This window comes from Podarcis gaigeae, assembly GCF_964106915.1.
Source record: "Podarcis gaigeae genome assembly, chromosome: 2".
NCBI lineage: Eukaryota > Metazoa > Chordata > Lepidosauria > Squamata > Lacertidae > Podarcis > Podarcis gaigeae.
The window spans coordinates 25,068,491-25,095,483 of record NC_139679.1 but is presented as its reverse complement, the minus strand read 5'-3'; the positions used below and the strand labels follow the sequence as shown (position 1 = coordinate 25,095,483).

General features: G+C 43.5%; 1 protein-coding gene across 1 annotated transcript; it reads right to left on the bottom strand.

The window, feature by feature from the left end:
• Positions 1 to 1,822: 1,822 nt before the first annotated feature.
• Positions 1,823 to 26,616, bottom strand: APOH (apolipoprotein H). Its single transcript, XM_083727725.1, has 9 exons — positions 26,279 to 26,616; positions 16,935 to 17,047; positions 14,647 to 14,823; positions 10,967 to 11,063; positions 10,306 to 10,382; positions 7,958 to 8,146; positions 7,658 to 7,837; positions 5,639 to 5,836; positions 1,823 to 2,276 (listed from the first exon to the last, which is right to left on the bottom strand). The coding sequence occupies exons 2-9, from the start codon at positions 16,996 to 16,998 to the stop codon at positions 2,206 to 2,208; spliced, it is 1,053 nt and encodes a 350-aa protein (XP_083583851.1). The 5' UTR covers positions 16,999 to 17,047; positions 26,279 to 26,616; the 3' UTR covers positions 1,823 to 2,205.
• Between the last annotated feature and the right edge of the window lie 377 nt (positions 26,617 to 26,993).

The following is a 26,993-nucleotide window of genomic DNA, read 5'->3' as shown; positions in this document are numbered from 1 at the left end:
TGCGCATAGACCCACAGCGCCGCTGCCCCCTCTGCGATCCGGAGCCCCTTACGGGGTTCCCTCAACGTTTCGGGGGTTGCTCCTGGCGCCCGCCGGGTCCCGAGACCGCAGGCTTCCGCTGCCTGCGGTTTTCCAGAATGGGTCTCCGCTTCGCCGTAGCGGACGACCCTTTTCCAGCGGAGCTTCCCTCTCCCGGTTAGGAAAGGGCAGCCATTACCGTTCGCGCCGCCTCCGGAAGTGAAACAGAAAAATATTTTAAACAGTGAAAAAGCATATGCTTGAAACCATTCTTACTAAATGCTTAAGTATTATTTACACAGTATTAGGAGTAGATTTCGCTTTGTAACCCAAGTAAATCTTTAATAATAAAAAATATATAGGTTTTTAAAAAAGTAGATTTCACCAGGGAGGTATGTACTTGTTTGTCAGTTTGTAAATATCTAGATAATTGTTCCCTGTCTTTCCCCCCTCTCCAGATGTTCTGATTGGTACATTGTTAAGTAGCTTGATCTGCACACACTTTATTATTGTCCTTTTTCATGTTTCATTTCTTAATCCTATTGTGTTGGCTTCTGGATACAGGAGCAATTCGTAACAATTCATTGACATAAGTGTGGGGAGGCATCAGACCCAAAGCACCAGCTACAGGCCTGACCAGAACTCCAGCACTTTGCTTCATTGTGGCTCGGCACCTACAGGGATCAATGGATCTTGGCCATTGTCAGAGAAGGACACCAGTTTGAATTTGCCCAATTCTCCCACCTTATTCCTTATCCTCATTCAGGTCCAAAAGGCTTCAGAAATACTAGCTGATGCCATCAAGAATCTGAGCAGCATATAAATGATAGAGCCTGTTTTCCTGGGGCAATGCTTGCTATTCCATTCTAGTCACCATTTCCAGGAAATTGGGGACTGGAGGGCAATTCTGAATCTAAAGTGGGTCAAAGACAATACAGTGGTACCTCGGGTTACAGGCGCTTCAGGTTACAGACTCTGCTAACCCAGAAATAGTACCTCGGGTTAAGAACTTTAGCTCAGGATAAGAACAGAAATTGTGTGCCAACGGCGCGGTGGCAGCAAGAGGCCCCATTAGCTAAAGTGGTACCTCTGGTTAAGAACAGTTTCAGATTAAGAACGGACCTCCGGAACGAATTAAGTTCTTAACCCGAGGTATCACTGTAGTGGAAAGCCCCAAGCCACATTGGATCTCACAGAGGCCTGTCTTCACATACCACTTCATCAGCTTCATCACCAGTATGTGAGATTTGCATACCGGGGACTTCACTATGAATACAACTCTCCTGATTTGGCTTGTGTGCAGCACCGAGTGTATTCATGTAGGTATTTGTAGCAGTTGTGGCCTGTCTGAGGAAATAGGTGGTCCATGCATTTGCTTATTTAGCCAACATCCTGATCAGACCAGGCTCCCAGGGACAGCAGGATCTGGAGGGGACTGGGGACTGTTTCCACATTAATCTAAAAAATAGCCAGCTGACACCTGCACAGCTCATGCTGCACCTGAGAGCATGGATAGACACACAGACGAACACTGTGAGCCTGCCACAGGTATGTCTTTCAAGATACACAGGGATGAGAGAGATCTTGTTTCAAAACCCAGATATTTTTCTCCTAGTCCAGCTACAAGGGGCAATGGTTGTCTCCACAGGCTGTGTCTCCTGGGGGAAGTTCCATTCCACAAGGCTACAGCAGATCATTCAGGTAGCATACCCTGATGCGCTAGTGCTGGGTGAAGTCTGGACAAAACAGTAGTCCGCTTCCTTCGTTGCTGGCCCTTTCTAGCCCAGCTCACAAATTAACAACATTTTCATCAGGAAAATTATTTAAAACCTAATAATGCAATATGATGTAATTACATCGTACTTGAAACTGATTTGCCACAAAGAGAGACACTGGTTACATTAACAGAGCAATCACCTACTGCTGGTTCATGCAGCTTTTCAACTGTATGTTAACTGCTACATGTTTATTTCCTGTAGACAGGCTAAAAGCATGTTTCTTAAAAATAATGAGGACAAAATTAGCACAAGATGATGTAGCTTAAAGACAATTTTGATGGAAAGTTGCTGTAAAGGGGCAGTTTAGAATCCGCTGGTAGGGTTGTGCTTGCATTGCATGTATCTAGAAGGAACTCTATTGTACCATTCATGTGCATCTTTTTTCAAACAACACTTGGAGATATCCTCTTCAATTGATGTTCTCGCATGGTGTCATGTCTGCTACATCTGTTTTCACCAAGGATGAAAACCACCCACGTTCTATTAAAGAAAAAATGAACATTTAGTTAAGATACTTGTAACTCAAAATATGATACACATACATTCATATGCTTTGTGTACAGATGGGCAGAACAGTGATCATCAGTCCATGCAAAAGATGAAGCAACTTAGTGTACAGTGGTGCCCCGCAAGACGAATGCCTCACAAGACGAAAAACCTGCTAGACGAAAGGGTTTTCCGTTTTTCAAGGCGCTTCGCAAGACAAATTTCCCTATGGGCTTGCTTTGCAAAACGAAAACGTCTTGCGAGTCTTGCGAGTTTTTCCCTCCCCCCCCCTTTTTCTAAGCCGCTAAGCCGCTAATAGCGCTAAGCCACTAATAGGGGTGCTTCGCAAGACGAAAAAACCACAAGACGTAGAGACTCGCGGAATGAATTATTTTCGTCTTGCGAGGCACCACTGTATTAACAGGCAAAAGTATAGCATTTTTCTTTTTCCAAATAAAGCTATGCCAAATAAAATTATTAAGGTTTAATCATTGGGGGGGGGGTACTGAGATCAAAAAGCAGCTCCCCCAGACAAATTTTCCTTTCTTGTCCTCCCAGCTACAGATTCCTATGCCTCACAAAAAGAAAGGAATTGCTGGAAATCTGGCATAGGAATTGTGCAATGCTCACACAAAGTTCCTGATTTCAGTCGATTCCCTTCCCCACTGTAGCCCCATAAGACAGCCTGCAATGTTTGGTAGGTTCTCCCAACCCTTTGGAGAGCCTTTAGGTGGAGGAAAATAATTTATGAGCAGATGTCAGTTCATGGAACCCATGTTTGATACAGCCCCTTGTATGTGCTTGCCACCTGAATTTTTTTATATGTTTATACATAATTTCGGGCTTTCCTCTACATATATATTTGGGCTCAAGAACTATGCTTCTCTAATACCAGCCCTGAAGTGAAAAGAGTCAGCCAGTGTTTCTTTTTTTAAAAAAAAAAATATTAAGGATTTTCTTGTTTTACAAGAAATTTTTTTACAAATCCGTTTCATTTGTTGAGACATTAGGGAGAGAAGAAAAAAAGGGGTGGAAAGGGGGGTGGAGGGAGGGTAGATGGGTGGGGGTGGGGTCAGGTGGCGATGTTTCTATTATGCTTAATGTATGTAGTGTTTGGTGTCAGTGTTGTTTGTGTTGTTCACTTGTGTTCCTTCGGTGGTGAGAGAGGTTGGGGTTGGCCTAGGGTGTGATTGTTTGTTTGTGATTGGCTGTGGTGATCTTTGTTTTCGTGTGTGAGTGGGGTGGGTGGGTGTTTTGGATCAGGTTAGCCATATTGATTTGTATATCAGCCAGTGTTTCTGAAGTCAATTTAGGAAGGAAATAAATTAGGCAGGTGGATAACCTAAATTCTTCTCTTACGCCACTTATCCAAGCTCTGTGCTAGGCAAGGATGGGAGCTGTCTCTTAGGCAGTGCTTTTTTTTCTTTAAAAAAATGTTTAGGGGTACTCTCATTTTGACTCAAGAAAATCACCATTTTATAGTTCAAATCAGGGGAAATTAATACAGTAAATGGACAAAAGTACAAAGATTCACAAAATGTTTAGGGGGGGTGCCCCCCGAGAAAATAGCACTGCTCTCAGGATATGAACACTATAGAAAATAACCACCTTGGTTGTTTTGTCTTAATTAGATTCTTATTTACATATATGCTAAATGCAGCATTGGATGTTTGGGCCGGAATCTAATGCAAATAACTATTTCACAGACAAAGCCATTTCCTTTTTGTCTGGGAAAATAGGAATGCAATACAGTGGTACCTCGGGTTACAGATGCTTCAGGTTACAGACTCCGCTAACCCAGAAATAGTACCTTGGGTTAAGAACTTTGCTTCAGGATGAGAACAGAAATCGTGCGGCAGCAGCAGGAGGCCCCATTAGCTAAAGTGGTGCTTCATGTTAAGAACAGTTTCAGGTTAAGAATGGACCTCCGGAACAAATTAAGTACTTAACCTGAGGTACCACTGTAGACTTGGCTTTTTTTAAAAAATGACCAGCTCTGAGTTTGTAGGACCCTCAGATAGGTCATTTCATTGGGCTCTCATCAGTGGGCTAACCCTGCAGGGATGTGGGTTCTCAACAGATGCTCAACCACATGGGCTAACCCTTTACACTGGCTCTGTTAAGTGCAAAAAAATATATCTACAACATGGGTCCATCAGGTCAGTTCTGTAGACTGAAACCAGTATCAGTACTTTTAATGCTTTGCTCTACTCCATGGATAGGCAGACTAAGGCCCAGGAGCCAGATCTGGCCCAATCACCTTCTAAATCCGGCCCACGGACAGTCCGGGAATCAGCATGTTTTAACATGAGTAGAATGTGTCCTTTTATTTAAAATGCATCTCTGGGTTATTTGTGGGGCCTGCCTGGTATTTTTCACTTGTGTAGAACGTGTGCTTTTATTTAAAGTGCATCTCTGGGTTATTTGTGGGGCATAGGAATTCGTTCATTCCCCCCCCAAAAAAATATAGTCCAGCCCCCCACAAGGTCTGAGGGACAGTGGACTGGCCCCCTGCTGGAAAAGTTTGCTGACCCCTGCTCTACTCCCATTGCTGTTTAGGAGAGATTAGGGACTCAGCTATACAGCTGCAAGTACAGTGGTACCTCAGGTTACATACGCTTCAGGTTACAGACTACGCTAACCTAGAGATAGTACCTCGGGTTAAAAACTTTGCTTCAGGATGAGAACAGAAATCGTGCTCCAGCGGCGCGGCGGCAGCAGGAGGCCCCATTAGCTAAAGTGGTGCTTCAGGTTAAGAACAGTTTCAGGTTAAGAACGGACCTCCAGAATGAATTAAGTACTTAACCCGAGGTACCACTGTAATACATTTTGAATGTGTTGTAAAGTGCAATATTCAATTGTGACACTAGATGGTGACTGTGAGCTAAAGCAAATTCAATGCATTTTTCAAAACGATTTTTTGTTAAAAAAGCATTTTCACAACATTTTTAACGTGTGTATATTCTACCCAGGATGGAAGAGCTAGGCTTGCTTGTATAGATTGCACATAATCCCTCTTCCCCACTTGTTGGTTCTTCAGTCCCACTCAAAAGCATTGGAGGGAGGCAGACTGGTTGTTTTCTTGTGTTTCAAAATGGTATGATCAGTGCTCTGGATATTTGGATTCTTTTCATCAGCCTAAGCTTCTGAGACATCAGTGCATCCCAATACATGACAGGAGGTGTGTAAACACAAAAATAGAGTGTGTCTTGCACTTTGCTTTAGCATACTAAATTGTCAGCTGAGTAATTTGCTTCCGGTTAACATAGACCACAATAAATGATATATATATATATATTTATTTATTTATTTATTTATTTTACAAAAAGGGGGTGGAAAACCCAGCTTGATCTTACCTTTGAAGCAGGCAGGGACCGAAAGAGTGCCATCTATGCATTGAGTAGGTACAGTGTAACTACACTGCTGTTCTTTATTTTTGCAGAAAAACCAGATGGTCTCACCATGTTTTATTCCATTCCTGAGATGGTCTTGCACCTTTAGTTTCTGCTCATTGTATAATACTGTAGCCCTTTTTACTGGTATGGCACATGATGCTACAAGGGGGTGGGAAAGGGATACAAACAGTATGGTTGAACAAGCACATATCTTGGAGCAGTCAGATGCTTCAGCAATAATACAAATGCAATTGTGGGGCGAATGACATCATTATTCAGACAAATGGCTTTATGAATAAATCAAGCAAAATTGACCTGATGAAGCCTCCTCAAGTAATCATTGTTATTTTCCTAGCAACCTCTTCTATCTGCATTGCCAAAAGGGTTCTGTCCCTCTAGCATTGCTTACATGTTCTTAAGCAGCAGATCACATGCAAGAAGCGATGTCTACTACTTACAACCGTAATATTACACCTATTGTAGATAACTATTACATATCATTATAAATATACATGTAATATATTTAAGGGTCTGGTAAATGTTTCTAAGAGGGACGCGGGTGGCGCTGTGGGTAAAAGCCTCAGCGCCTAGGGCTTGCCGATCGAAAGGTCGGCGGTTTGAATCCCCGTGGCGGGGTGCGCTCCCACTGCTCGGTCCCAGTGCCTGCCAACCTAGCAGTTCGAAAGCATCCCCGGGTGCAAGTAGATAAATAGGGACCGCTTACCAGCGGGAAGGTAAACGGCGTTTCCGTGTGCTGCGCTGGCTCGCCAGATGCAGCTTTGTCACGCTGGCCACGTGACCCGGAAGTGTCTCCGGACAGTGCTGGCCCCCGGCCTCTTGAATGAGATGGGCGCACAACCCCAGAGTCTGTCAAGACTGGCCTGTACGGGCAGGGGTACCTAAATGTTTCTAAGCCCCACTCAAAACAATGGACCACATTAATAACATCTAGCTTTGGTTTTCCCAGTAGTGATGTATGGAAGTGAGAGCTGGACCATAAAGAAGGCTGATTGCCAAAGAATTGATGCTTTTGAATCATGGTGCTGGAGGAGACTCTTGAGAGTCCCATGGACTGCAAGAAGATCAAACCGATCCATTCTGAAGAAAATCAACCCTGAGTGCTCACTGGAAGGACAAATCCTGAAGCTGAGACTCCAATACTTTGGCCACCTCATGAGAAGAGAAGACTCCCTGGAAAAGACCCTGATGTTGGGAAAGATTGAGGGCACAAGGAGCAGGGGACAACAGAGGACAAGATGGTTGGACAGTGTTCTCAAAGCTACCAGCATGAGTTTGACCAAATTGCGGGAGGCAGTGGAAGAAAGGAGTGCCTGGCGTGCTCTGGTCCATGGGGTCACGAAGAGTCAGACACGACTAAACAACTAAACAACAACAAGAAGCTTTGCCTAGACTGAAACCCTGATGTGTTCACATTGTGCTGTGAAATTGTACTTGTTAAGGTAGGCACACATAACAACTTGGCAGGGGAGTCCTAATGGGCATCTATACAGAGGGTAGCTCAAGAGTTATGAGCTTACAGATGCTGAATTCATATACAGCACAACAGGCAACACTGATTTGTATTTACAGTCTAGGTTCATTGTCTCACAACCGGCTGACTTTTATGATTGCATGAAAAATACATAAGCTTTATGACATAAAGATATCCGAAAAGCTGGGAACGGGATTCCACTAACTAATTTCGCTTGTTGAAGGCTATATGAGAATGTCCACAACAAGACTCCCCCCCCCCCTCAAATACACCCCTTCGCTCCCTGAAACTGATAGGAGCGTACAGTTCTGCAGAATTACTAGAACAGCGCACAAAGGGAGAAGGGAAGGGATCATTCCATTTGGCAAACTGAAAAGCTTGTGCTGAGAAAACAATTGCTCTAGTGTTATGCTGAATTCCTACCTGGGTCACTTTTTCAAAAATGAAAAGCCGCTGTATAGTTAGATACATCAGATGCTAAGTTTTACCTCTGCAAGTTGGTTTTGTTGACCATGTCCCTGTTTTTTCACAACTGGATTCTGAAGCCCCATCTAGTACATATGGAGGATTACAGCCATATTGCACAGTTTCTTTGTATTTGTAAGTACGACGAAGAGCAAAGTTTATAAACCCATTTTCTATTTGCTCTGGATATGGACATTCTACAGCTGTGTTAGGGGGAAGAAAAAGATTGCTATGGTTTAGAGGCCATGGGGGAAGGGCAAAAAGAGAGAACTTGCATACCCAAACTGTCTTTCAAATAGCAAGATTATATTTAGAGGACTTACACCTGCATTCAGGTAGTTCACTCCAGTTTCCACTGGCCAGACATTTGGCTGTTTCGTTTCCAAACAAAGCAAGAGGCGGTAAGCACTCAAACTTGATTACGTCTTGGAAGACTGATACATTTCCAGGCACAAGTTTGCGGTAAGAAAGGGCTCCAAATTCAGAAACTGGAGGCGGAGGACAAACGACAGCTGGAGGAAAAACAAATTTATTTGAGACAGTGTAAAAACTTTACTCTTGTGCCTATTTGGCTAAATATCTTATAAAACACTCCTGTTCTTATGGAATTCATTCTGATACATCGGAGTATTTGCTTCACCTGTAAAAAAAATCTCTTGATTAGTTAACATAAGCTAAGGTGGCTGGAAAGTTTGAGTGGGCGTCTAGTGCACTTCTCTTAAAGAGAATTGTAAATGTGAAAGACCAAAACACGGCAACTGTACACCGAGTCTGCAGGCTTTCCCCCAAAATACACTGAGGCCCCCAATATATTTCTGTTCCTATATTGAAGCTCACTTTTGGATATGTTTAGCCAAAATTAGTTTCACGGATATTGTAAAAGATGGGTTGGAAATGTAGCCATTCAGGGATTAAAGGGGAGGGGAATTCAAATATACATGGGATATAATTGGTACTTCACATAACTCACCACCAAGGGAGATGCTGATTCATTTCTTACAAAGAGAAAATTAAACAAGTGTCTTCCCCATCATTTTTTTTTTTAAAAAGGTTTCTTTTTCTAAGAACTGAGAGAGAGTTCTAATACAGTTGTACCTTGGTTTTCGAACAGCTTAGTTCTCGAACATTTTGGCTCCCGAACACCACAAACCTGGAAGCGAGTGTTTTGGTTTGCGAACTATTTTTGGAAGCCGAACGTCCGACATGGCTTCCGCTGCTTCTGATTGGCTGCGGGAGCTTCCTGCAGCCAATCAGAAGCCGCACTTTGGTTTCCGAACATTTTGGAAGTCGAATGGACTTCCAGAACGGATTCCGTTTGACTTCCAAGGTATGACTATACTTGAAAGCAGGCCCATGCAGAGTGTGGGGCAGCCGGGTACACATTGCCTTGGTCTTGGAGGGCTAAGGAGGTTTACGCTGTCATGCCAGGGATGTTTATAATTTTATTATAACAAGACTCTCACCCCGGGCCTTAGACAAGCTCTGCACAGGCTTACTTGAAAGCAGTGTTGCAGCTAGAGCTGAACCTCAGGGCCAAAATCAAGGGCCTTGCTGGATTCTCCCTGCCCACAATGACTATCTGTAAAGCTGTAGAAACAAGCCCTGTTAAGAGTTTGGCTGGCTAGATATCAGCATGATTGCAGAAACTCATTTTATTATTTACATTTTTAAAATACACGAACTTTTTCTGCAACGAAATAGAATCAGCATTAAAAAAAATATTCCAGTAGTCATGATGGTGCCATGATTTAGGTGAGTTTAAAATGCAAGCTGCTTGCTCAGATTTTATCTCTTTTATCATTGGGAGATGTATCAGGAACATAGAAGCATATGAAAAATATGGAAATAGGGGTGGAGATGAGATTGGGTACTTCGCAATGTGTGGATATCAAAAGTGCTGTGTGAAACCAATGGGTTGAATCCAATGAAATAATTGCAGACACAGAATGACTTCCACTCAGGGAAAAGAATTTTCCTCCTGCACACACAAACACACACAAATCATCTGCAGTGAATTGAGAGGTAATCCAGAACAGATGGGGGGGGGATGTAGAAGTACTGTACAATTATCTATTTTGAGAGTATGACTCTACTGTTTTGAATGGAAAAGGTACCCATACAGTATCTATTTAAGCAATTGTACATAACCTTTCAAGACCACACAGGTTGTTCATATCATAAACACACATGAAAAGAAAATTTCACAATTCTCTCTAAAACGTAGCTGTATTATAGAAAATAGAACAGAAAAACAGCACCAGCTGTTAAATCGTGCTTAATACCCTAGACGAACCTCAAATTAATCAGTTAAAAATGAATGTAAAAAGATGGGTTTTTCTGTGTATCATTTAAAAACAATTGAGCTAAGCGCACTTCCTGTGTGAAGGGAATTCTGTCACTGAGAAGGTCTTATCTCCTGCAAGCACCAACCTGATGGACCTTGGACCTTAACCAGCAGGCCCACAAGCAAGGCCTCAACGATTAGCTAATCTGACAGGAGTTCGGGCAGTCCTTCAAATAACCTGGTTCCAAGACATCACGATACCCAGACCTTTATCCAGGATGTCTTAACATTACACATGTACAAAGGTTGCTACATTTGATACCCCCGTGATTGGGTCAGTCAGCCCGTCACATCTTCATACACAAAACGAACCCATTTCTCACATACGTTGGCATTTGGGTAATTTTTCACTCCACTGTCCATCTGCCAGGCATTGGGCAGTTTTTTCCCCTTGAAGAATATACCTGAGAAATAAAACACATCTATAACAGCAGTTTTAAAAAATATTTTGCACTCGTGATTGACAAAAAAACAAAACCAGCTGGGTTGGGTATCCCACATGGAGTTTCTAATATGGCCCAGTAATGGCCTTGATTTTGGTGCTGTTTCTTTTACTTCACACTTTATATATACTTAGAAAATTGCCAAGAGTCGCCCGTTGAGGCTATTCTCACTTTTGCCAATTAACACCAAAATGTGTAATATAGCCTAAGCTACATATAACTCACTGAACAATTCTGTGTTAAATCAGAAGCTTACATACTCCTACACCAACAGATGGCCAAGTAAGAGTAATCTCATCCACTGGAATGAGATTCAGCAGCCCTTGCCAAGCTTTTTGACATTTGGGCATGGATATTTGTTGTAACAACAGTTTATTTGTTCTTATTTCTTTTCAGACAAAATAACATAACAATCTCCAGATCCATATACAGGACCGTGGAGGTTTTAATCTTCTGGCCTATATGCTACCTGTCCCTGGCAGGGACAGCAAAAATCCATGGGATTGGAATCGCTCCTTTAAATAGAACACCGCCGCACAACTTACCCTGGATGACACGAAAACCTTATAGAACTCTGGTAGTTGAGGTCTGTATGTTCGGTCTCTCCATTTTCCAAAGGTCCAGGGTAGTAACATTTTTTTGCTGTTTTAGTATAAGACAATGTTTCATTATTTTTGTTCATTTCCAGAACAGAGGCATACAAGACATTCCAAAAGAGCCACTGTGTATTTTAATCACAACAATCTCTTGGGGATAGATTAGCACCCAATGAACTTAAGCATGTGACCACGTGAAGAGTACATCAAATCCCTAAATAGTATGGACTCCTACAGAGTAAAAGTGGTAGCTCAGTGGTGGTCAGGTACCTGTTTTTGCATGTCTGAGACCCTACTGTGTTTAATTTTTGGTGCCTGCAGTTAAATATATCAGGAAGCAGTTGATATGTAGGACTCGCCACTCTCCTGAAACCAGCGTACAATGCTGGCAAAACAGAAATAATGCATTCAAATGTTCCTAAGTTGTTCCTCTGATGCAGCTTGCAGTGCAAAAGCTGTTCCTGTCCATAGCTGTCAATTTACAGATTTGACAATAAGGGACCAGCAGCCAAAATAAGGGACCTGCAGCCTCACCTGTTCTAGGCACTCCAGTCTTCCTGTCCTCCTGCAGTGTGGTCAAATGCATGCCGGTAGCTTCGAGAACAATGTCCAACCAACTTTGTAACCAGAGGTTCAAATGAATAGAATCTGAATCACATGCACCACAAGGCCTATGCAGCCTCAACTTAAGATGACTCCCCGGCCTGGCTTTGCACTGCAAAGTTTGCAGCAGCACATGCAACAAAATGGCATCCAGCATTCAAAAAACCCCTCAGCTTGCATTAACTAGCTACACAAAAGGCATGCAAGCTCCACCCCCCAGTCGTTCTTAGACTTCTTATTGGGTGAGCAACACAGCCAAGCAACACAGTTGGAGCCTCCCTCCTCCCTGGCCGGCAGGGAAGGAGGGAGAGGAGCTGCTTCCTTTGAAATTTAAGGGACAATATCTAATGGACATTTAAGGGACATCCATCAATAAGGGACAGCAGTGGGACATGGCGCTGGAATAAGGGACTGTCCCTTCAAATAAGGGACACTTAACAGCTATGTTCCTGTCACACATCATAAAGTCACATTCAGAACTGTTTGCCTTACTTCAGTTTTGTACAAGGCTCACGCTACTAGGGACCCTCCCTTAGAAATGCTTTTAACAACCACATGGCAGGCAGAAAGCAATAGTGACAGCTTTTCCCATCATTGCAAGGAAAGCTTTAACTATTGTTTCTGCCCATTGCATAGCTGTTAAAAGCAATTATTAGGAACTATTTAGAAGGGATGATCAACGGATGATGGCGATAAACGGACCACTTTGTGGTCCATTGTGACTATGCTGTGAAACACAGCACAACACTACTTGGGTTTGTTCTTCCTTGGATTCCACAGCTATTACAAATTGAGGGGGTGTACCACTGAGGACGCTGGTGGCGCTGTGGGTTAAACCACAGAACCTAGGACTTGCCGATCAGAAGGTCGGCGGTTCGAATCCCCATAACGGGGTGCGCTCCTGTTGCTCGGTCCCTGCTCCTGCCAACCTAGCAGTTTGAAAGCCCGTCAAAGTGCAAGTAGATAAATAGGTATCACTCCAGTGGGAAGGTAAACAGCTTTTCTGTGCGCTGCTCTGGTTCTCCAGAAGCGGCTTAGTCATGCTGGCCACATGACCCGGAAGCTGTACGCCGGCTCCCTCGGCCAGTAAACCGAGATGAGCGCCGCAACCCCAGAGTCGGCCACAACTGGACCTAATGGTCAGGGGTACCTTTACCTTTACCTTTACCACTGAGGACTGCTTGTTGTATGGATATTTTAAAAGGTTGCATAGCTTGAGGATGTGGACAGGATTCAGACATTTCCTGCATTTTACTAAATGACCCTCAGGGCACTTTCCACTCTACAATACAGTCATACCTTGGAAGCCAAATGACTTGCGAGTCGAATGTTTTGGCTCCCAAAAGTTGCAAACACAGAAGTGAGTGTTCTTTGGAAGCCGAATGTCTAACGTGGTTCCGTGGCCAATCAGAAGCCACGCCTTGGTTGTCAAAAGTTTTGGAAGTCGAATGGACTTCTGGAATGGATTTTCTTCAGCTTCCAAGGTATGACTGTACTATAATTCTATGACCAACCACATGTATTCTTGTCTCTCTCTTGTTTTTTCTTTAAATCTCACCAAACCAGAAAACTTCCAGCTAGTTTCCTTTCTTGGGTAAGATATTTGCACCTTTCTTCCTGATTTTCCTAGATGTGGGTTCTTTTCCTTGATTTATTCAATCCAGCTTTAGGCTCAATTATAGAATAAAGACAGCTTTTGGTCACCTTGAGAAATGGCCTATGCCAGGAAATGTGTGCTTGTTGAGATTTCTATCCAAATATCATCTTGCAGTAGGTTGAGTTAAAACATTTAAATATTACTTTCTTGAAACTATTATATTTAACCACATCACCATCTCTGTCTTGCCAAAGTGGTACATGCTCTGGTTATCTTGGACTACTGCAATGTTCTCTACATGGAGCTACCTTTGAAGTTGACTCAGAAACTAAAACTAATCCAGAATGTAACAGTTAGACTTGTGACTAGGAGCAGCTGCCAGGATCATATAACACTGATCCTAAAGGACCTTCACTGGCTCCCAGTATGTTTCTGAGTGGTGTTTCTGACCCTTTAAAGCCCTAAACAGCCTTGGCCCTATATACCTAAAGGAGCATCTCCACCCCTATTTTTCAGCCTGGACCCTGAGGTCCAGCTCCGAGGACTTTCTGGCAGTTCCCTAACTGTGAGAAGTGAAGTTACAGGGAACCAGGCAGAGGGCTTTCTTGGCAGTGGTGCCCTCTCTGTGGAATGCCCTCCCATCAGATGTCAAGGAGATAAAGGACTACACAACTTTTAGAAGACATCTTAAGGCAGCCTTGTATCAGTAACTTTTTAATGTTTGACGTTTTATTGTGTTTTTATGTGTTGGAAGCCGCCCAGAGTGCCTGGGGCAACCTAGCCAGAATGGCAGAGTATAAACAATAGAAATTATGATGGTGACGCTGATGATGTATCTACACTGATATCCAGGTGATTTCAATGCACAAATCAGAAGCATATTACAAGCGCTTGAAATAGCTGTTGTGGCAAAGTGTTACCGTAGCTGAGCTCTAAAACACACCCTGTGAGTATAATGTATTGCCTCTTCCAGGGTGAAGTTAATAAAATATAATTCTCATACTTTTGCTGAGGTAGTAGGGACAAGATATCAAGCATTAGAGAGAAGGGTTTCTGAAGACAGACAGATTCTGTATACAAACTAAATACAGTGGTACCTCGGGTTAAGACCTTAATTCGTTCTGGAGGTCTTAACCTGAAACTGTTCTTAACCTGAAGCACCACTATAGCTAATGGGGCCTCCCGCTGCTGCCGCGCTACCAGAGCACAATTTCTGTTCTCATCCTGAAGCAAAGTTCTTAACCCGAGGTAATATTTCAGGGTTAGCGGAGTCTGTAACCAGAAGTGTCTGTAACCTGAAGAGTATGTAACCTGAGGTACCACTGTACAAGGTTTGCTTTGTATTTTGTAAAATGAATAGTTCTTACTCGAATAGGTTATGGTAAGCAAAAAAGCCCAGCAAGACACATTATACAAAGAATGTACTTACGTATACATCTAAATGTAACAATAGGCCATCTACCAGACCAAGGGCATGTATAGCTCCTTGAGCCTGAATAAGGCACATAACCAGGGTTACAGTGGTATGTAATTTCTTCTCCCACATTGAATTCTTCCTTCTGTATGTCAGCAGTAGCCAATGGTATTTCAGGTGGTCTGGGACAGACTAGAAGACACAAAGTACTTTATTTATCAGGCTTTGTATTCATTAACAGCTATAGCATCCCCATGTTTTGAAGCAACCAAATAAACAGGGAATAATAATATGAGCACATTGTGCCTTTGGTTCATCACATAAAGATGGTATAAAGGTAAAGGTAAAGGGACCCCTGACCATTAGGCTCAGTCGTGGCCGACTCTGGGGTTGCAGCGCTCATCTCGCTTTATTGGCCGAGCGAGTCGGTGTACAGCTTCTGGGTCATGTGGCCAGCATGACTAAGCTGCTTCTGGCGAACCAGAGCAGCGCAGAGAAACGCCGTTTACCTTCCCGCCGGAGTGGTACCTATTTATCTACTTGCGCTTTGATGTGCTTTTGAACTGCTAGGTTGGCAGGAGCAGGGACCGAGCAACGGGAGCTCACCCCGTCGCAGGGATTCGAACCGCCGACCTTCTGATCGGCAAGTCCTAGGCTCTGTGGTTTAACCCACAGCGCCACCTGCGTCCCATAAAGATGGTGTACTGAAGGCATAAATGGCAGCAGGACTGTGATCAATTTTAATCCCGCATCAGCCTCCATCAGTATATGAAGTTGACCCTCGGGCCCTTGACTATAGCCACCAGCTAGCACTGCTTCTTGGAGTAGTTCAAAGGAAAGAGGGGGAAAGGATATGGTTCCTCCTGCCAAAAAAACTGGAAAACTGGCAGGGAGAAGATCTACACTTGACCCATTTGCTACACGTGCTGATGGGAAAATAATTCACCAGTTATTTGGCTGAAAGCTTTATCAATAAGAACACACCGACCAAAATCACCTTTCTTTCACTGGATTCTTTGAGGCACCACTCACAGAATTATATCTGCTCTTGTGAATATCTCCCCACCCTCTTTTCAAACATTTGATGTCCCTGAAGTCATGCCCGGTGCTATCCACTAAATAAATAAATCACAACCATGTTACAATATTTACCACTGACTTTTTATGTGACTTTTTTCTTCTTAAGGCTACATCATGGCTTGCTCTCTGAACTCTGGCTTTTAAAAATTAATATTCTAACAATCCATTTATGATGATGCAGAAGCAGAAACAGGAAAGCTTTCAGAAATGTAGGCTTGAAATTAATACCGAACTAATTCAGTTTCCCAGATTTTGCCACACATTTATAACCTTTGCAATCAGATTTGCAAAGGGGATTTAGTTAATCCATAGTTCATGAGGCTACGGCTCTCTGACAAGTGCCAGCTAAATTTTTGCTAAGAGAGGTAAAGTCAAGTTAGCTTCTCTCATATGCTGGAGTCTTTATTTTTACAACACATGCCTCACATGATATACCAGGTTAACATACCTGAACTGAATTAAATGATGGAAGCAGATGCATACTAAGCAAACCAGGTCAAATTCAGTGACTTGTTAGATAATATTGTGACATTCCAGCATAAAAAAGACCTGACCATTAGGTCCAGTCATGGCTGACTCTCGGGTTGCGGCACTCATCTTGCTTTATTGGCCGAGGGAGCCGGCATACAGCTTCTGGGTCATGTGGCCAACATGACTAAGCCGCTTCTGGAGAACCAGAGCAGCGCACGGAAAAGCTGTTTACCTTCCCGCCGGAGTGGTACCTATTTATCTACTTGCACTTTGACGGGCTTTCGAACTGCTAGGTTGGCAGGAGCAGGGACAGAGCAACGGGAGCTCACCCCGTTGTGGGGATTCAAACCGCCGGCCTTCTGATCAGCAAGTTCTAGGCTCTGTGGTTTAACCCACAGCGCCACCCACGTCCCTTCCAGCATGCTCCAACACAAATTAAGGTCAACTACTCTTTAGAGCATAGGAATCATCTTGCCCAGGTTAGCCCTGCCCTGCATAATCAATCACATGACGCAGTGCACACACACCATTTGAATGGGAATGCCCATCAACTTTGTGGAGGTCCGGTCCCCTCAAATATTTTATGTGGGGGGTGCGAAGCCCCTGCAGCCCCTAGGAGTTGGTTCCTATGAACATCAGGAAAACACGGGTTATTACTTGCAAAATCTCATACTACATTACATTTCAGTCTCTAAGCTATCACAGACTGGTTTGTTTGCTTTTTGTCCTGTTAAAATATTAGAGATGCTTACCACGTCCTGCGAAGACAGTGTGGGCTAGAGCAATCGTCCAGAAGATGAGTGGGACAGGAGACATTGTTGCTTCGTTACAGACTGCCCAAATGTGTCCAAATTCAGTCCTTTGCCTCCTAAAAATAAACAGAATGGAAGGCTAAATATTAACTTCCCATGTTTCTTTTGATTCTCATAAACAAAAGGAGGGGAAAAGAGGGATTCCCGAAACCTGCAGGGTAAACAGACTGAACAAGCAACGGTGCCCCGAACATTTTGCAATACTTAAAAGAAAAAAAGCCTCTTAAAGCTCCAGTTCACTCTTGTTTGGGAATCTTTTGTACACAATACCTTTCTGGACAGAATGTTTCATTACCCAGTCTTTATCAGGTGTGGAGGTGGGATGGTTGAAAGGCGATACTGTAGGTTGTTTCTTCTTACCCAAGTCTTAAGACTTGCCGAATTGTGGAGCAATTTTCTCTTTTCTTTTCAAGAGCAAGAGTGATAATGTCATTGACCAGAGCAATATTTGCTAGTGTTGTAAGCTGGGAGAGGGTGGGTAGAGGTCATGTCTGGCTTGGCACATGATGATCCCTTCGTTAGGAGTCTAGACTCAGGCTATGCTCATATTAGTAGCTTAAAATGTTTCAGTGTTGTTTTCAAAGTTGCTTTCTTCCACGCCTGTTCACACAAGAGTGGGAGTGAAGATGCCATCACCCAATGATTTCTTCAACCATGCTAAACTCCAAGTCCGTGAAGAGTTTTTCATTTATTGTTTCTGGTGGGGAGGGAGCAAAGAAAAAACAACATTTCCGACTTAGACTGCTACACCCAGGTCTTCCCGGACATTTTAGTTGCTTTTTGGAAAATTTGAAATTTCATCTGCCCATATGCTATTATCTGCGTGTGCACAACCCCCCCCCCCCCCCGAATCGTGGCTTCCATTTTAGAGTATTTCTCTAAAAACTACAGGATCTGGGATACGGGATGTGGGTAACTTTACGTGGGAGCTGGGTTCACATGACATTACCCACAATCCATCAGGCAGCTTTCATGCTCACACCCATGATGGCGCATGTGCAGATGAACGTTTCACTGACTTGGAACTTGCCCTTACTTGTAAGATCTGCTTCAGAGGGACTAGCCACCAAATGAGGTTAGGTTGATAGAAGCACAGAGCAAGGCCTTTTTTTGTGGTGGCACCCCAGGTATAGTTCCCTTCCTAGGAAAATGTGTGCCTTGTGGCAGCAGCCCCCCCAAAAGTGCAGCCCCAAATTGCATGAGGTGGCAGTGGCCATTTTGACCACTGTCCTCTCAAGAGAAAAAACAGGATGTCCCATATTTTATTCACACACACACACACACACACACACGAGAATAAAATAAAATTTTCTGTTTTACAATTTAAAATACTATTCTACATCCTTAAGATATCAATGACTTCCCTTCTTTTATTTCCATGGTTCATTTTACATATCATAAATCCCTGCATATTTTACAAAAACCATACCATTCAGTATTCCATTATTGCATCCATGAAAACTTGTTTATACTGTTGCATTTATCTTAATGCTGCCAGCATTTTCAGCTGTACACAGTTATTCTCCATATATTCAATAAACGTTTTCCTATCTTTAAACATATGTGCTTCTTGTTCTCTTATTCTATATGTTAAGTCTGTGAGTTGTGTATATTCTGTCAACTTAAGTTGCCATTCTTCTTGGGACAGATGTCCCATATTTTCTGGGACAGTTGACAGGCATGTTTTTTCTATGTTTGAAGCAAGATGAAGGACAAGAAATAATAGGTCTTCGGTGTGGAGAAGATGGAGAAGCGCTATTCAGGTGACAGGAGGCAGAACTGCTCAGCACTTACAGTGTCCAACCTGTTGAAAAGAATAAATGATGCCGGAAGGGAGCTGCAGCTCAAGGTAAGAAAAGGGTTGGTAGGGAGCAAGTATGAATTATGAATAAAATGGAGGAGGAGGAGAAAGAAGAAAGAAGGAGACAGTTTTACAGATCTTTTTGTGGAGGGCTTTTACAGCTCTCAAAGGGTCCAATAAACTGCCATAATGGTGAGAGACAGAATTGTGTGCTGGAGACCTGAAATCTAGGACTGATATTTCTTTCTTAGCAGGCCTCTGTTACCTTATCTGAAAAAAGCTCCTCCTCCTCTTCTTCTTTTTATAACTCACCTATCTGGCTGTGTTGCCCCAGCCACTCTGAGCAGCTTCCATAATAAAATATCAAACATTTAAAAAACTCCCTGTACAGGGCTGCCTTCAGCTGTATATTTATTTATATCCTTGACATCTGATGGGAGGGCGTTCCACAGGGCGGGCGCCACTACCGAGAAGGCCCTCTGCTTTGTTCTCTGTTACTTCACCTCTCGCAGTGAGAGAACCACTGGAAGGCCCTTGGAGCTGGATCACAGTGAACAATAGGGGTGGAAACACTCCTTCAGGTATAATCAACAATATGTGTTTTCTAAGGCAACAAAAAATGTGACTTCCTCTGGACTGAATCTGGGACCTTTCTTCACCAATGGCTTCATCATATATGGTTAGAGTGCCCTAAACTGAAACAATTTTGGGCAATGATAATCTCTGAAATGAGACTAATTGCTGGTTATCAACTCACTTTAAAACTGAAAGAGTTTCTTCCATTCAGAGGAAAACTATTTTGATAAACACCTGGTGACATATCAACTAGACATGTCATTCTAGAAGCTAGAATGTTAATTGCCAGTTGCTGGAAGTTTAAAGAGCATCTGCCAATTTCACAGTGGTACAACCAAGTTTTGGAAAGTGCCCTAACTGGGGGTGGGGGTGGAATCACTAGCCAGATCAAAACATTATCTGGCTGACAAGATCAGATGAATAATTAGAAAAATTGCTTCCAAGGCTCTGGGATACAGAAAATTTGCCAGCGATATCCAGACCACAACAAGAAAGTAGTACTTTTAATATTAAAAAAACAACATGCGGTTCTTATGGCCTTAAGAAAAGACATTGCTGTATTATTCCGTAGTTATTGTAACACATACCTGTTTGCTGTTATTTAACAACGGACAGAAAAATCCTAGATACCAATTACGCAATGGTGGGAGTGCAGAGATACACAGCTGCTGTGCTAGCAGAACAAGTACTGTAACTGCAGAGATGGGATGAAAAGGTTCCCTAAGGACCACTTTCCCCTCTGGACCAATCCAGTGGTAGGCAGGGCAAGAGGCAAAAAAAGTGGGCAATGCAACAAGTGTGAATTTTCCCTTTGTACAGTAGGTTAGTTCATTCACACTCACATGTTCCTCTCTGTCCTCTTTCCAGGCAAGCAAAAAGTCAAGCCTGGTCCCAACTTGGCTGACTGCCCATTCGTTTCGGGGCCCACTTCAAAGTGCTGGTTCTGACCTATAAAGTCTTACATGGAGCAGGACCTCAACACCTTAAGGACCACCTCTCCCCATATGAACCAACCCAGACCCTGAACTTGTCATCCAAGGCCCTTCTCTATGTACCCCTCCTTGAGAGGTTGGGAGGGTGGCAGCACAAGAACGGGTCCTTTTTGGGATGGCTCCCTGTCTCTCCCCAGAGAGACTCGCCTGGCACCATCAGTACAATGTCATTAGACACCAGACAAAAACATTCCTCTTTACCCAGGCCTTTGGCCAGTTAGAGCTGTGGGTGGGGGACTGTTGTTATGATTATTTGATTATTATGCTGTCTGCTATTATGTTTTTATTATGGTGCTCCATAAAATGTGATCTTTTGCTAAAGTGTGTAACAACAACAACAACAACAATACCCCACCTATCTGGCTGAGTTTCCCCAGCCACTCTGGGTGGCTCCCAACAGAATATTAAAAATACAATAAAACATCAAACATAAAAACTTCCTTAAACAGAGCTGCCTTCACATGTCTTCTAAATGTCAGATACAGTGGAACCTCGGCTGTCGAATGCTTTGAAAGTCAAACATTTCGGCTTTCAAAAGACAACAACCTGGAAGTGAATGCTTTCATTCTTGAACGCGCCTTGGAAGTCAAACAGCTCCTGAGGCGCATTTCTCCATTTTTTCAATGGATTTTGCCAACTGGCAATTGCGCCTCGGTTGTTGAACATTTCGGAAGTCGAACGGTCTTCCAGAACGGATTACGTTTGACAACTGGGGTTCCACGGTAGTTGTTTATTTCCTTGACGTCTGAAGTGAGGGTGTTCCACAGGGTGGCCCCACTACCGAGACGGCCCTCTGCCTGGTTCCCTGTAACCTCACTTCTCACAAGGAGGGAGCCTCCAGAAGGCCCTCAGAACTGGACCTCAGTGTCCAGGCTGAACAATGAGGGTAGAGATGCTCCCTCAATTCAATGATACAGATTTTTCTCTGTATAAGCAAACCATCCATATTGTATATCATTCTGATTTTAACATTTTTAAATGTTTCTACTTTTTTATATGTAAAAAAATTAAGATTATACTGCACGATTTTTGCCACTGGACACGTCTTATGTAATTTCTTATCATTGCCCAAGAGAAACTGCAGGAACATTACTCTGCTGCTTTCAGACTGGTTTTCCCAAAGTGTGTTTCTAAAAAGTCTGAGGTTCTGCCAAGTGTAATTAAGGGAAACCAAGATGGCTTGGCTCATACAAACTTACTTGCATTAGAGGCTCTAGGAATATTGATAAAAGACAAAGCCAGGTTCTGTGGCATGTTTGTTTAAGATCCTAAAAGAGCAGGATTTCAAAGAAATGAAAATCAAAAAACCGAGGCTTATCATGCTGAATACAGTCAGTATTAATAAATGCATCACATGGGTGGGAGCGCACAGCTACCTATCAATTGTTCAGGCTTTCCTGAGTTACCTTTAATCCGCTCTGATGCAATGCCTGTATACTCAGAAGTAAACCCCGGCTGGATTCAATGGGATTGACTTCCAAGTAGCATGCTGCATTTTACCGTTGGCTCATCTAGCAGGGCATTGTCTACCAATTACAGTGGTACCTCAGGTTACATACGCTTCAGGTTACAGACTCTGCTAACCCAGAAATAGTACCTCAGGTTAAGAACTTTGCTTCAGGCTGAGAAGAGAAATCGTGCTCCGCCAGCGCGGCAGCAGCAGGAGGCCGCATTAGCTAAAGTGGTCTTCAGGTTAAGAACAGTTTCAGGTTAAGAATGGCCCTCCAGAACAAATTAAGTACTTAACCCGAGGTACCACTGTATCTGGGTCCTGCTACAAATGTCAGGAGTGACTGCAGGAGCTAGGCCCTGTAGGGCCTCGCAGGACTGGGGCCTTCCTGAGTTTGGCTTGGAAGGGCAAGGTGCGGCCGCACAGGTGAGGCTTGACAGAAGACTTGTAGCCATAGCCATAGAATGAGGAAATTCCCTCATTCTGAATAGGATTCCTTGCAAGAAAAGGGAAAAGTTGACAGCTATGCTTGTAGCACCTGGTGGCAAGGGCTGGGAGGGGTATATAAGACCAGCATTTTCCTCCGGCTCTTTGCTACAGCAATGTGCTACCCACCCTAGCTGTGCTTTGACTTCCTGACTCCTGGTATCCTGACCCTTGGACTCTTGGCTTCCTGACCCCTGGACTGCTGATTCCCCCTTCCTGACCTCTACCCTGGTCCTGACATACCAAGCCAGGACTCCGACTGCCTGTAACCTGGACTGTGACAACAAAACATCCTGCTTATTGGAGATGTCAGGTATTAGACCATGGACGTTTTGGATGCAATGCACCTGCTGCACTCTTTTGAGCTATGGCCCCAAGTGAAAGAAGGGCAAGAGCCTTAGGTCTCTTAACTCATCCTACATACACCAAAGAGGAGGCTTTTGAACACTGAAAAATAATCTTGCATTTTCATGTTCTAAAGTCAGCCCAGTATCACCTTCAGCCTGTGCCTCACCTTTTATCTCAAGACATTAGGATCTAGGCACTCTGGATTTTTATTTTTTATTTTATATGTCTTTCTGATGTGTTTTTAAATCAGACACAAGGAATTCCAGCAGCTTTCTCACTTTACTTAGTCACCATATGAGCGCTTCTGAACATGATCACCAGAGGGCGCAACATACTCTAGAAAACTAAAAGCAGTCTTAATTTACTGTACTTTCTTTTTAAAGGTTTCCTACAGAAAAACCTTTCAGAGTCGATGGCCCATTAGCTGCCCCTAAATGCTTAATACTCCATTTTCTTCCCTTCTGCTTTATACTGGGAAGAGAAATTAAATTATAATTGGTCAAATTCTACCGAGAAGAGGTATCAAATAATCTCTAGGTCTTCTAAGGAGCAAGGCTATGGTTTTGTGTTTTCTGTAGCAGGGTAGCATAGCTACACTTCTTGAAATTATTCCCCATTCAGTGGCGCAATTTCCCTGAAATGAGTAGAACTGCAGCTTGCCCTTCAATATGTAATACTTTCCTGCAATAGCTGTCCGCAAATGACAACACTTTGGAGGTCCCAGGTCGAAAGGTGGTTAGATTGGTCTCAACTAGGGCCAGGGCCTTTTCAGTACTGGCCCCAACTTGGTGGAATGCTCTGTCACAAGAGACTAGGGCCCTGCAGGACTTGACATCTTTCCGCAGGGCCTGTAAGACAGAGCTGTTCCGCCTGGCCTTTGGTTTGGACTCAGTCTGACCCTTGTTTCCCTCCCCTTACAGTTTTGATTTATGGGCTACTTTTAAAATGAGGCTGCATTTTAAATTGCATTTTAACCTGTATTTTAAATTGGTTTTTTCCCCCCTATTATGTTTTTATTGTAATTTTACTGGTGTCAGCTGCCCTGAGCCCGGCTCTGGCTGGGGAGGGTGGGGTATAAGCAAAATTTATTATTATTATTATTGTGTCCAACAACCCTTAGGGGCAGAACCTGCAGGCAAGCAGGCCCCACACACATTCACCCCTGCTGACATTTTGATTACAATGCAATGCACTCTTAAAGGGGAATTAAAATGGTAACAGGTCAAGTCCAGCCACATGGGAACGTCAGGTGTCTTCTAAAGGTTGTTTAGTTACTTATCTCCTTTGCTCGGGGGTCACATTACTCCATACCCTCCAACATTTCTCTGATGAAAATACAGTCATACCTCTTCTTGCAAACGCTTCATGTTGTGTTTTTTCAGGTTAAGAACGCGGCAAACCCAGAAGCATTTACTTCCGGGTTTCGCTGCACACGCATGCACAAAAGCGTTCTGCAAGGTTCACACATGCGCAGAAGCGTTCTGCACAGTTTGCGCATGCACAGAAGTGCTCTATCATTCTTCGCACATGTGCAGAAGCGCCGTTCTGGTTGCGGACTTTTCAGGGTGCGAACGGCACCCTAGAACAGATCGTGTCCGCACTCAGAGGTACCACTGTATAGGAAAGCAGGACATTCCAGGATCAAATAAAAAACCAGAATGGCTTCTGTAAATCCAGGACTGTCCCTGGAAAACAGGGACACTTGGAGGGTCTGTTATTCTACCCAGAACAGCCTGTTTTGGGAGCAACCCCCTAGATTCCCTGTCATTTTTTGAATTCTACCTGCAACATAGCAGGGTTTCTGCTAGATTCCATCGCCCCTCAACTGGCATAACTTGAGTCTAGGATTGCTCTTAGGAACATGCTGATAACTCATTAGCAGTATTAATTGCAAAGGAATGTTCAAATGTATATTATCCATAATAATAATAAAAACACTTTCCAGTAAATGCAAATGAATAATTAAGAAGAGATTATGTGCTTCATAGTATATGGTTACCCCTGGCAAAGCATCAGCAAACCAACTGAGCTAAAGATAAAATGTTTTTCTTTTTCTCTCCACAAGGTATTATTTGGAGGGTATCGTGTAATTATACATGACATCTAAGTCTCTGATCTAAAGTACAAAGATAAATTTAGCCCATTTAATTTAATCCATGTAAGGCATGTTTTGAACTATCCTGAGCACTCCTGCCTCAACAGTAAAAAGAGAAGCTACTCTCTCGCCCCAAGAAGGATAGCATTGCTTTTACTCTTTATAGCAGGTGATTACATTCAGGTATGAATTCTGTGGTTTTATGAAACAGCCCAGTGTTGTTATTGTTGTTTCTTAACAACAAAAGCCCTGAAGGTACCAATTATTTGCAGATGGAAACTCTAGGCCACGCTTCCTTCACCTCGGCCCTCCAGATTTTTTTGGCCTACAACTCCCATGATCCCTAGCTAGTAGGACCAGTGGTCAGGGATGATGGGAATTGTAGTTTCAAAACATCTGGAGGGCCAATGTTGAGGAAGCCTCCTCTAGGCCTCCAAATAAAAATGAAACCAGTGCCCAGATATTGGCTTGGAGGGCTCTTCCTGAATACTGAAAGCAGAAGCCAACTTTCCCCACCTCACCCCCCAAAATGCCTCTCCAGAGGGTTGGGGAACCCTCTTGAGAAACACCGGATGTGGATGGTTGTGGAAGGTCAACCCAAAAGCAAATTGACAACATGTTTTTGTTTTTCCTGAGGATTGCAAGTCAGGGTCCACAACTCATTACATTTCGGTGATCATTTGGATGAGCAATAGCATTGTTTTGCTGTTTGAGGGGAAACAGCACCTGTGGAGAAATGCCAGATATGTGTTTGTGTTTGGAAAGAAGGGGAGAAATGACTCCTGTGTCCTCTGTGACAAGAGTTTGAGGCCTTGTACAGTGGTACCTTGGGTTAAGTTCTTAATTCGTTTCTGAGGTCCTTTCTTAACCTCAAACTGTTCTTAACCTGAAGCACCACTTTAGTTAATGGGGCCTCCTGCTGCTGCCGCGCCGCCACAGGACCTCCCAATGCCAGGACTGAATTACAGTGGTACCTCTGGTTATGTACTTAATTCGTTCCAGAGGTCCGTTCTTAACCTCAAACTGTTCTTAACCTGAAGCACCACTTTAGTTAATGGGGCCTCCTGCTGCTGCCGCGCCGCCGGAGCATGATTTCTGTTCTCATCCTGAAGCAAAGTTCTTAACCTGAAGCACTATTTCTGGGTTAGTGGAGTCTGTAACCTTAAGCGTATGTAACCTGAAGCGTATGTAACCTGAGGTACCATTGTACTGTTAAGATGTCACAAGCCCATGCAACAAACAGCAGTTCTTGGCAAAACTTTCTTAGGCAGGGCCTGGTTCAGATAAATTCAGTCTGAGGAGTCTGGAGTTAGCTGAAAGTCAAAGAGACAGTTGCGATTTTGACAGTTGAGGATTTGGTGGGAATAAAGGTGCTGAGGAGGAAAGTGTGAAGAATAAGACTAGATAATAGCTGAGGGGGGAATTGAGGCCTACATATTAACACCCGGTGTGTTATTTATACTTGTTTGGGGAAGTTCAGGGAAGGTTGCCAGTGGCTGAGTTAGTCTGAGATGCTGCCCTATATAAAGATATTACCAGAGTGAGGTTACACAAGTGAGCTAAACTGTCCAAGCAGCCAGAAGTTCAACCAGGGGATCCTTGGGATACAGAGGCAGATTATTCTCCGTAGCTGGACAGATTTGTAGGAATAATTGGCTGGGGTGGAGGCATGAGGAATTAGGCCTGAGGTAAAAGTCATTTAGAGGCTACTGTCAACAACAGAGTCCCTTGAGTCATCAGAACCTTTGAGACTCCAACCTGTATCGATATTTCCTTATGTAAATAGTATCCCTTTAGTAAACCTTTGATTTAGTTTGAAATACACCCTGTCTCTAGCGTTGGTGTCCATCTTATGCCTAAGCCTACCACGCATGCTACTAGGAGGTGTCGAATTGGGCACCACAATTTAAGAAGGATGTTGACACGCTGGAATGTTTGCAGGGGAGGGCAAGCAAGATGATCAAGGGTCTGGAAACCAAGCCTTATGAGGAACGGTTGAAGGAGCTGGGTACGTTTATCCTGGAAAAGAGGAGAATGAGAAGAGATAGGATAGCCATCTTCAAATATATCAAGGGCTGTCCCATGGAAGAGGGAGCAAACTTGTTTTCTCTTGTTCTGGAAGGTGAGACTCGAATAAATGGCCTCAAGATACAAGAAAGGAGAGTCCGACTAAACATCAGGAAGAACTTTGACAGTAAGAGCTATTCAACAGTGGAACAGACTCACGCAAGAGGTGGTGGACTCTCCTTCC

Bases quoted from the DNA above. Each gene is read 5' to 3' on its own strand.
- APOH (XM_083727725.1), bottom strand. From the start codon at position 16,998: ATGTCTCCTGTCCCACTCATCTTCTGGACGATTGCTCTAGCCCACACT. The intron at 11,064-14,646 runs GTAAGTACATTC...ATACTAAAACAG, and splicing joins TGTTACATTTAGATGTATAC to CAAAAAAATGTTACTACCCT. The intron at 5,837-7,657 runs GTAAAACTTAGC...ACCCCCTTGTAG, and splicing joins AACAAAACCAACTTGCAGAG to CATCATGTGCCATACCAGTA.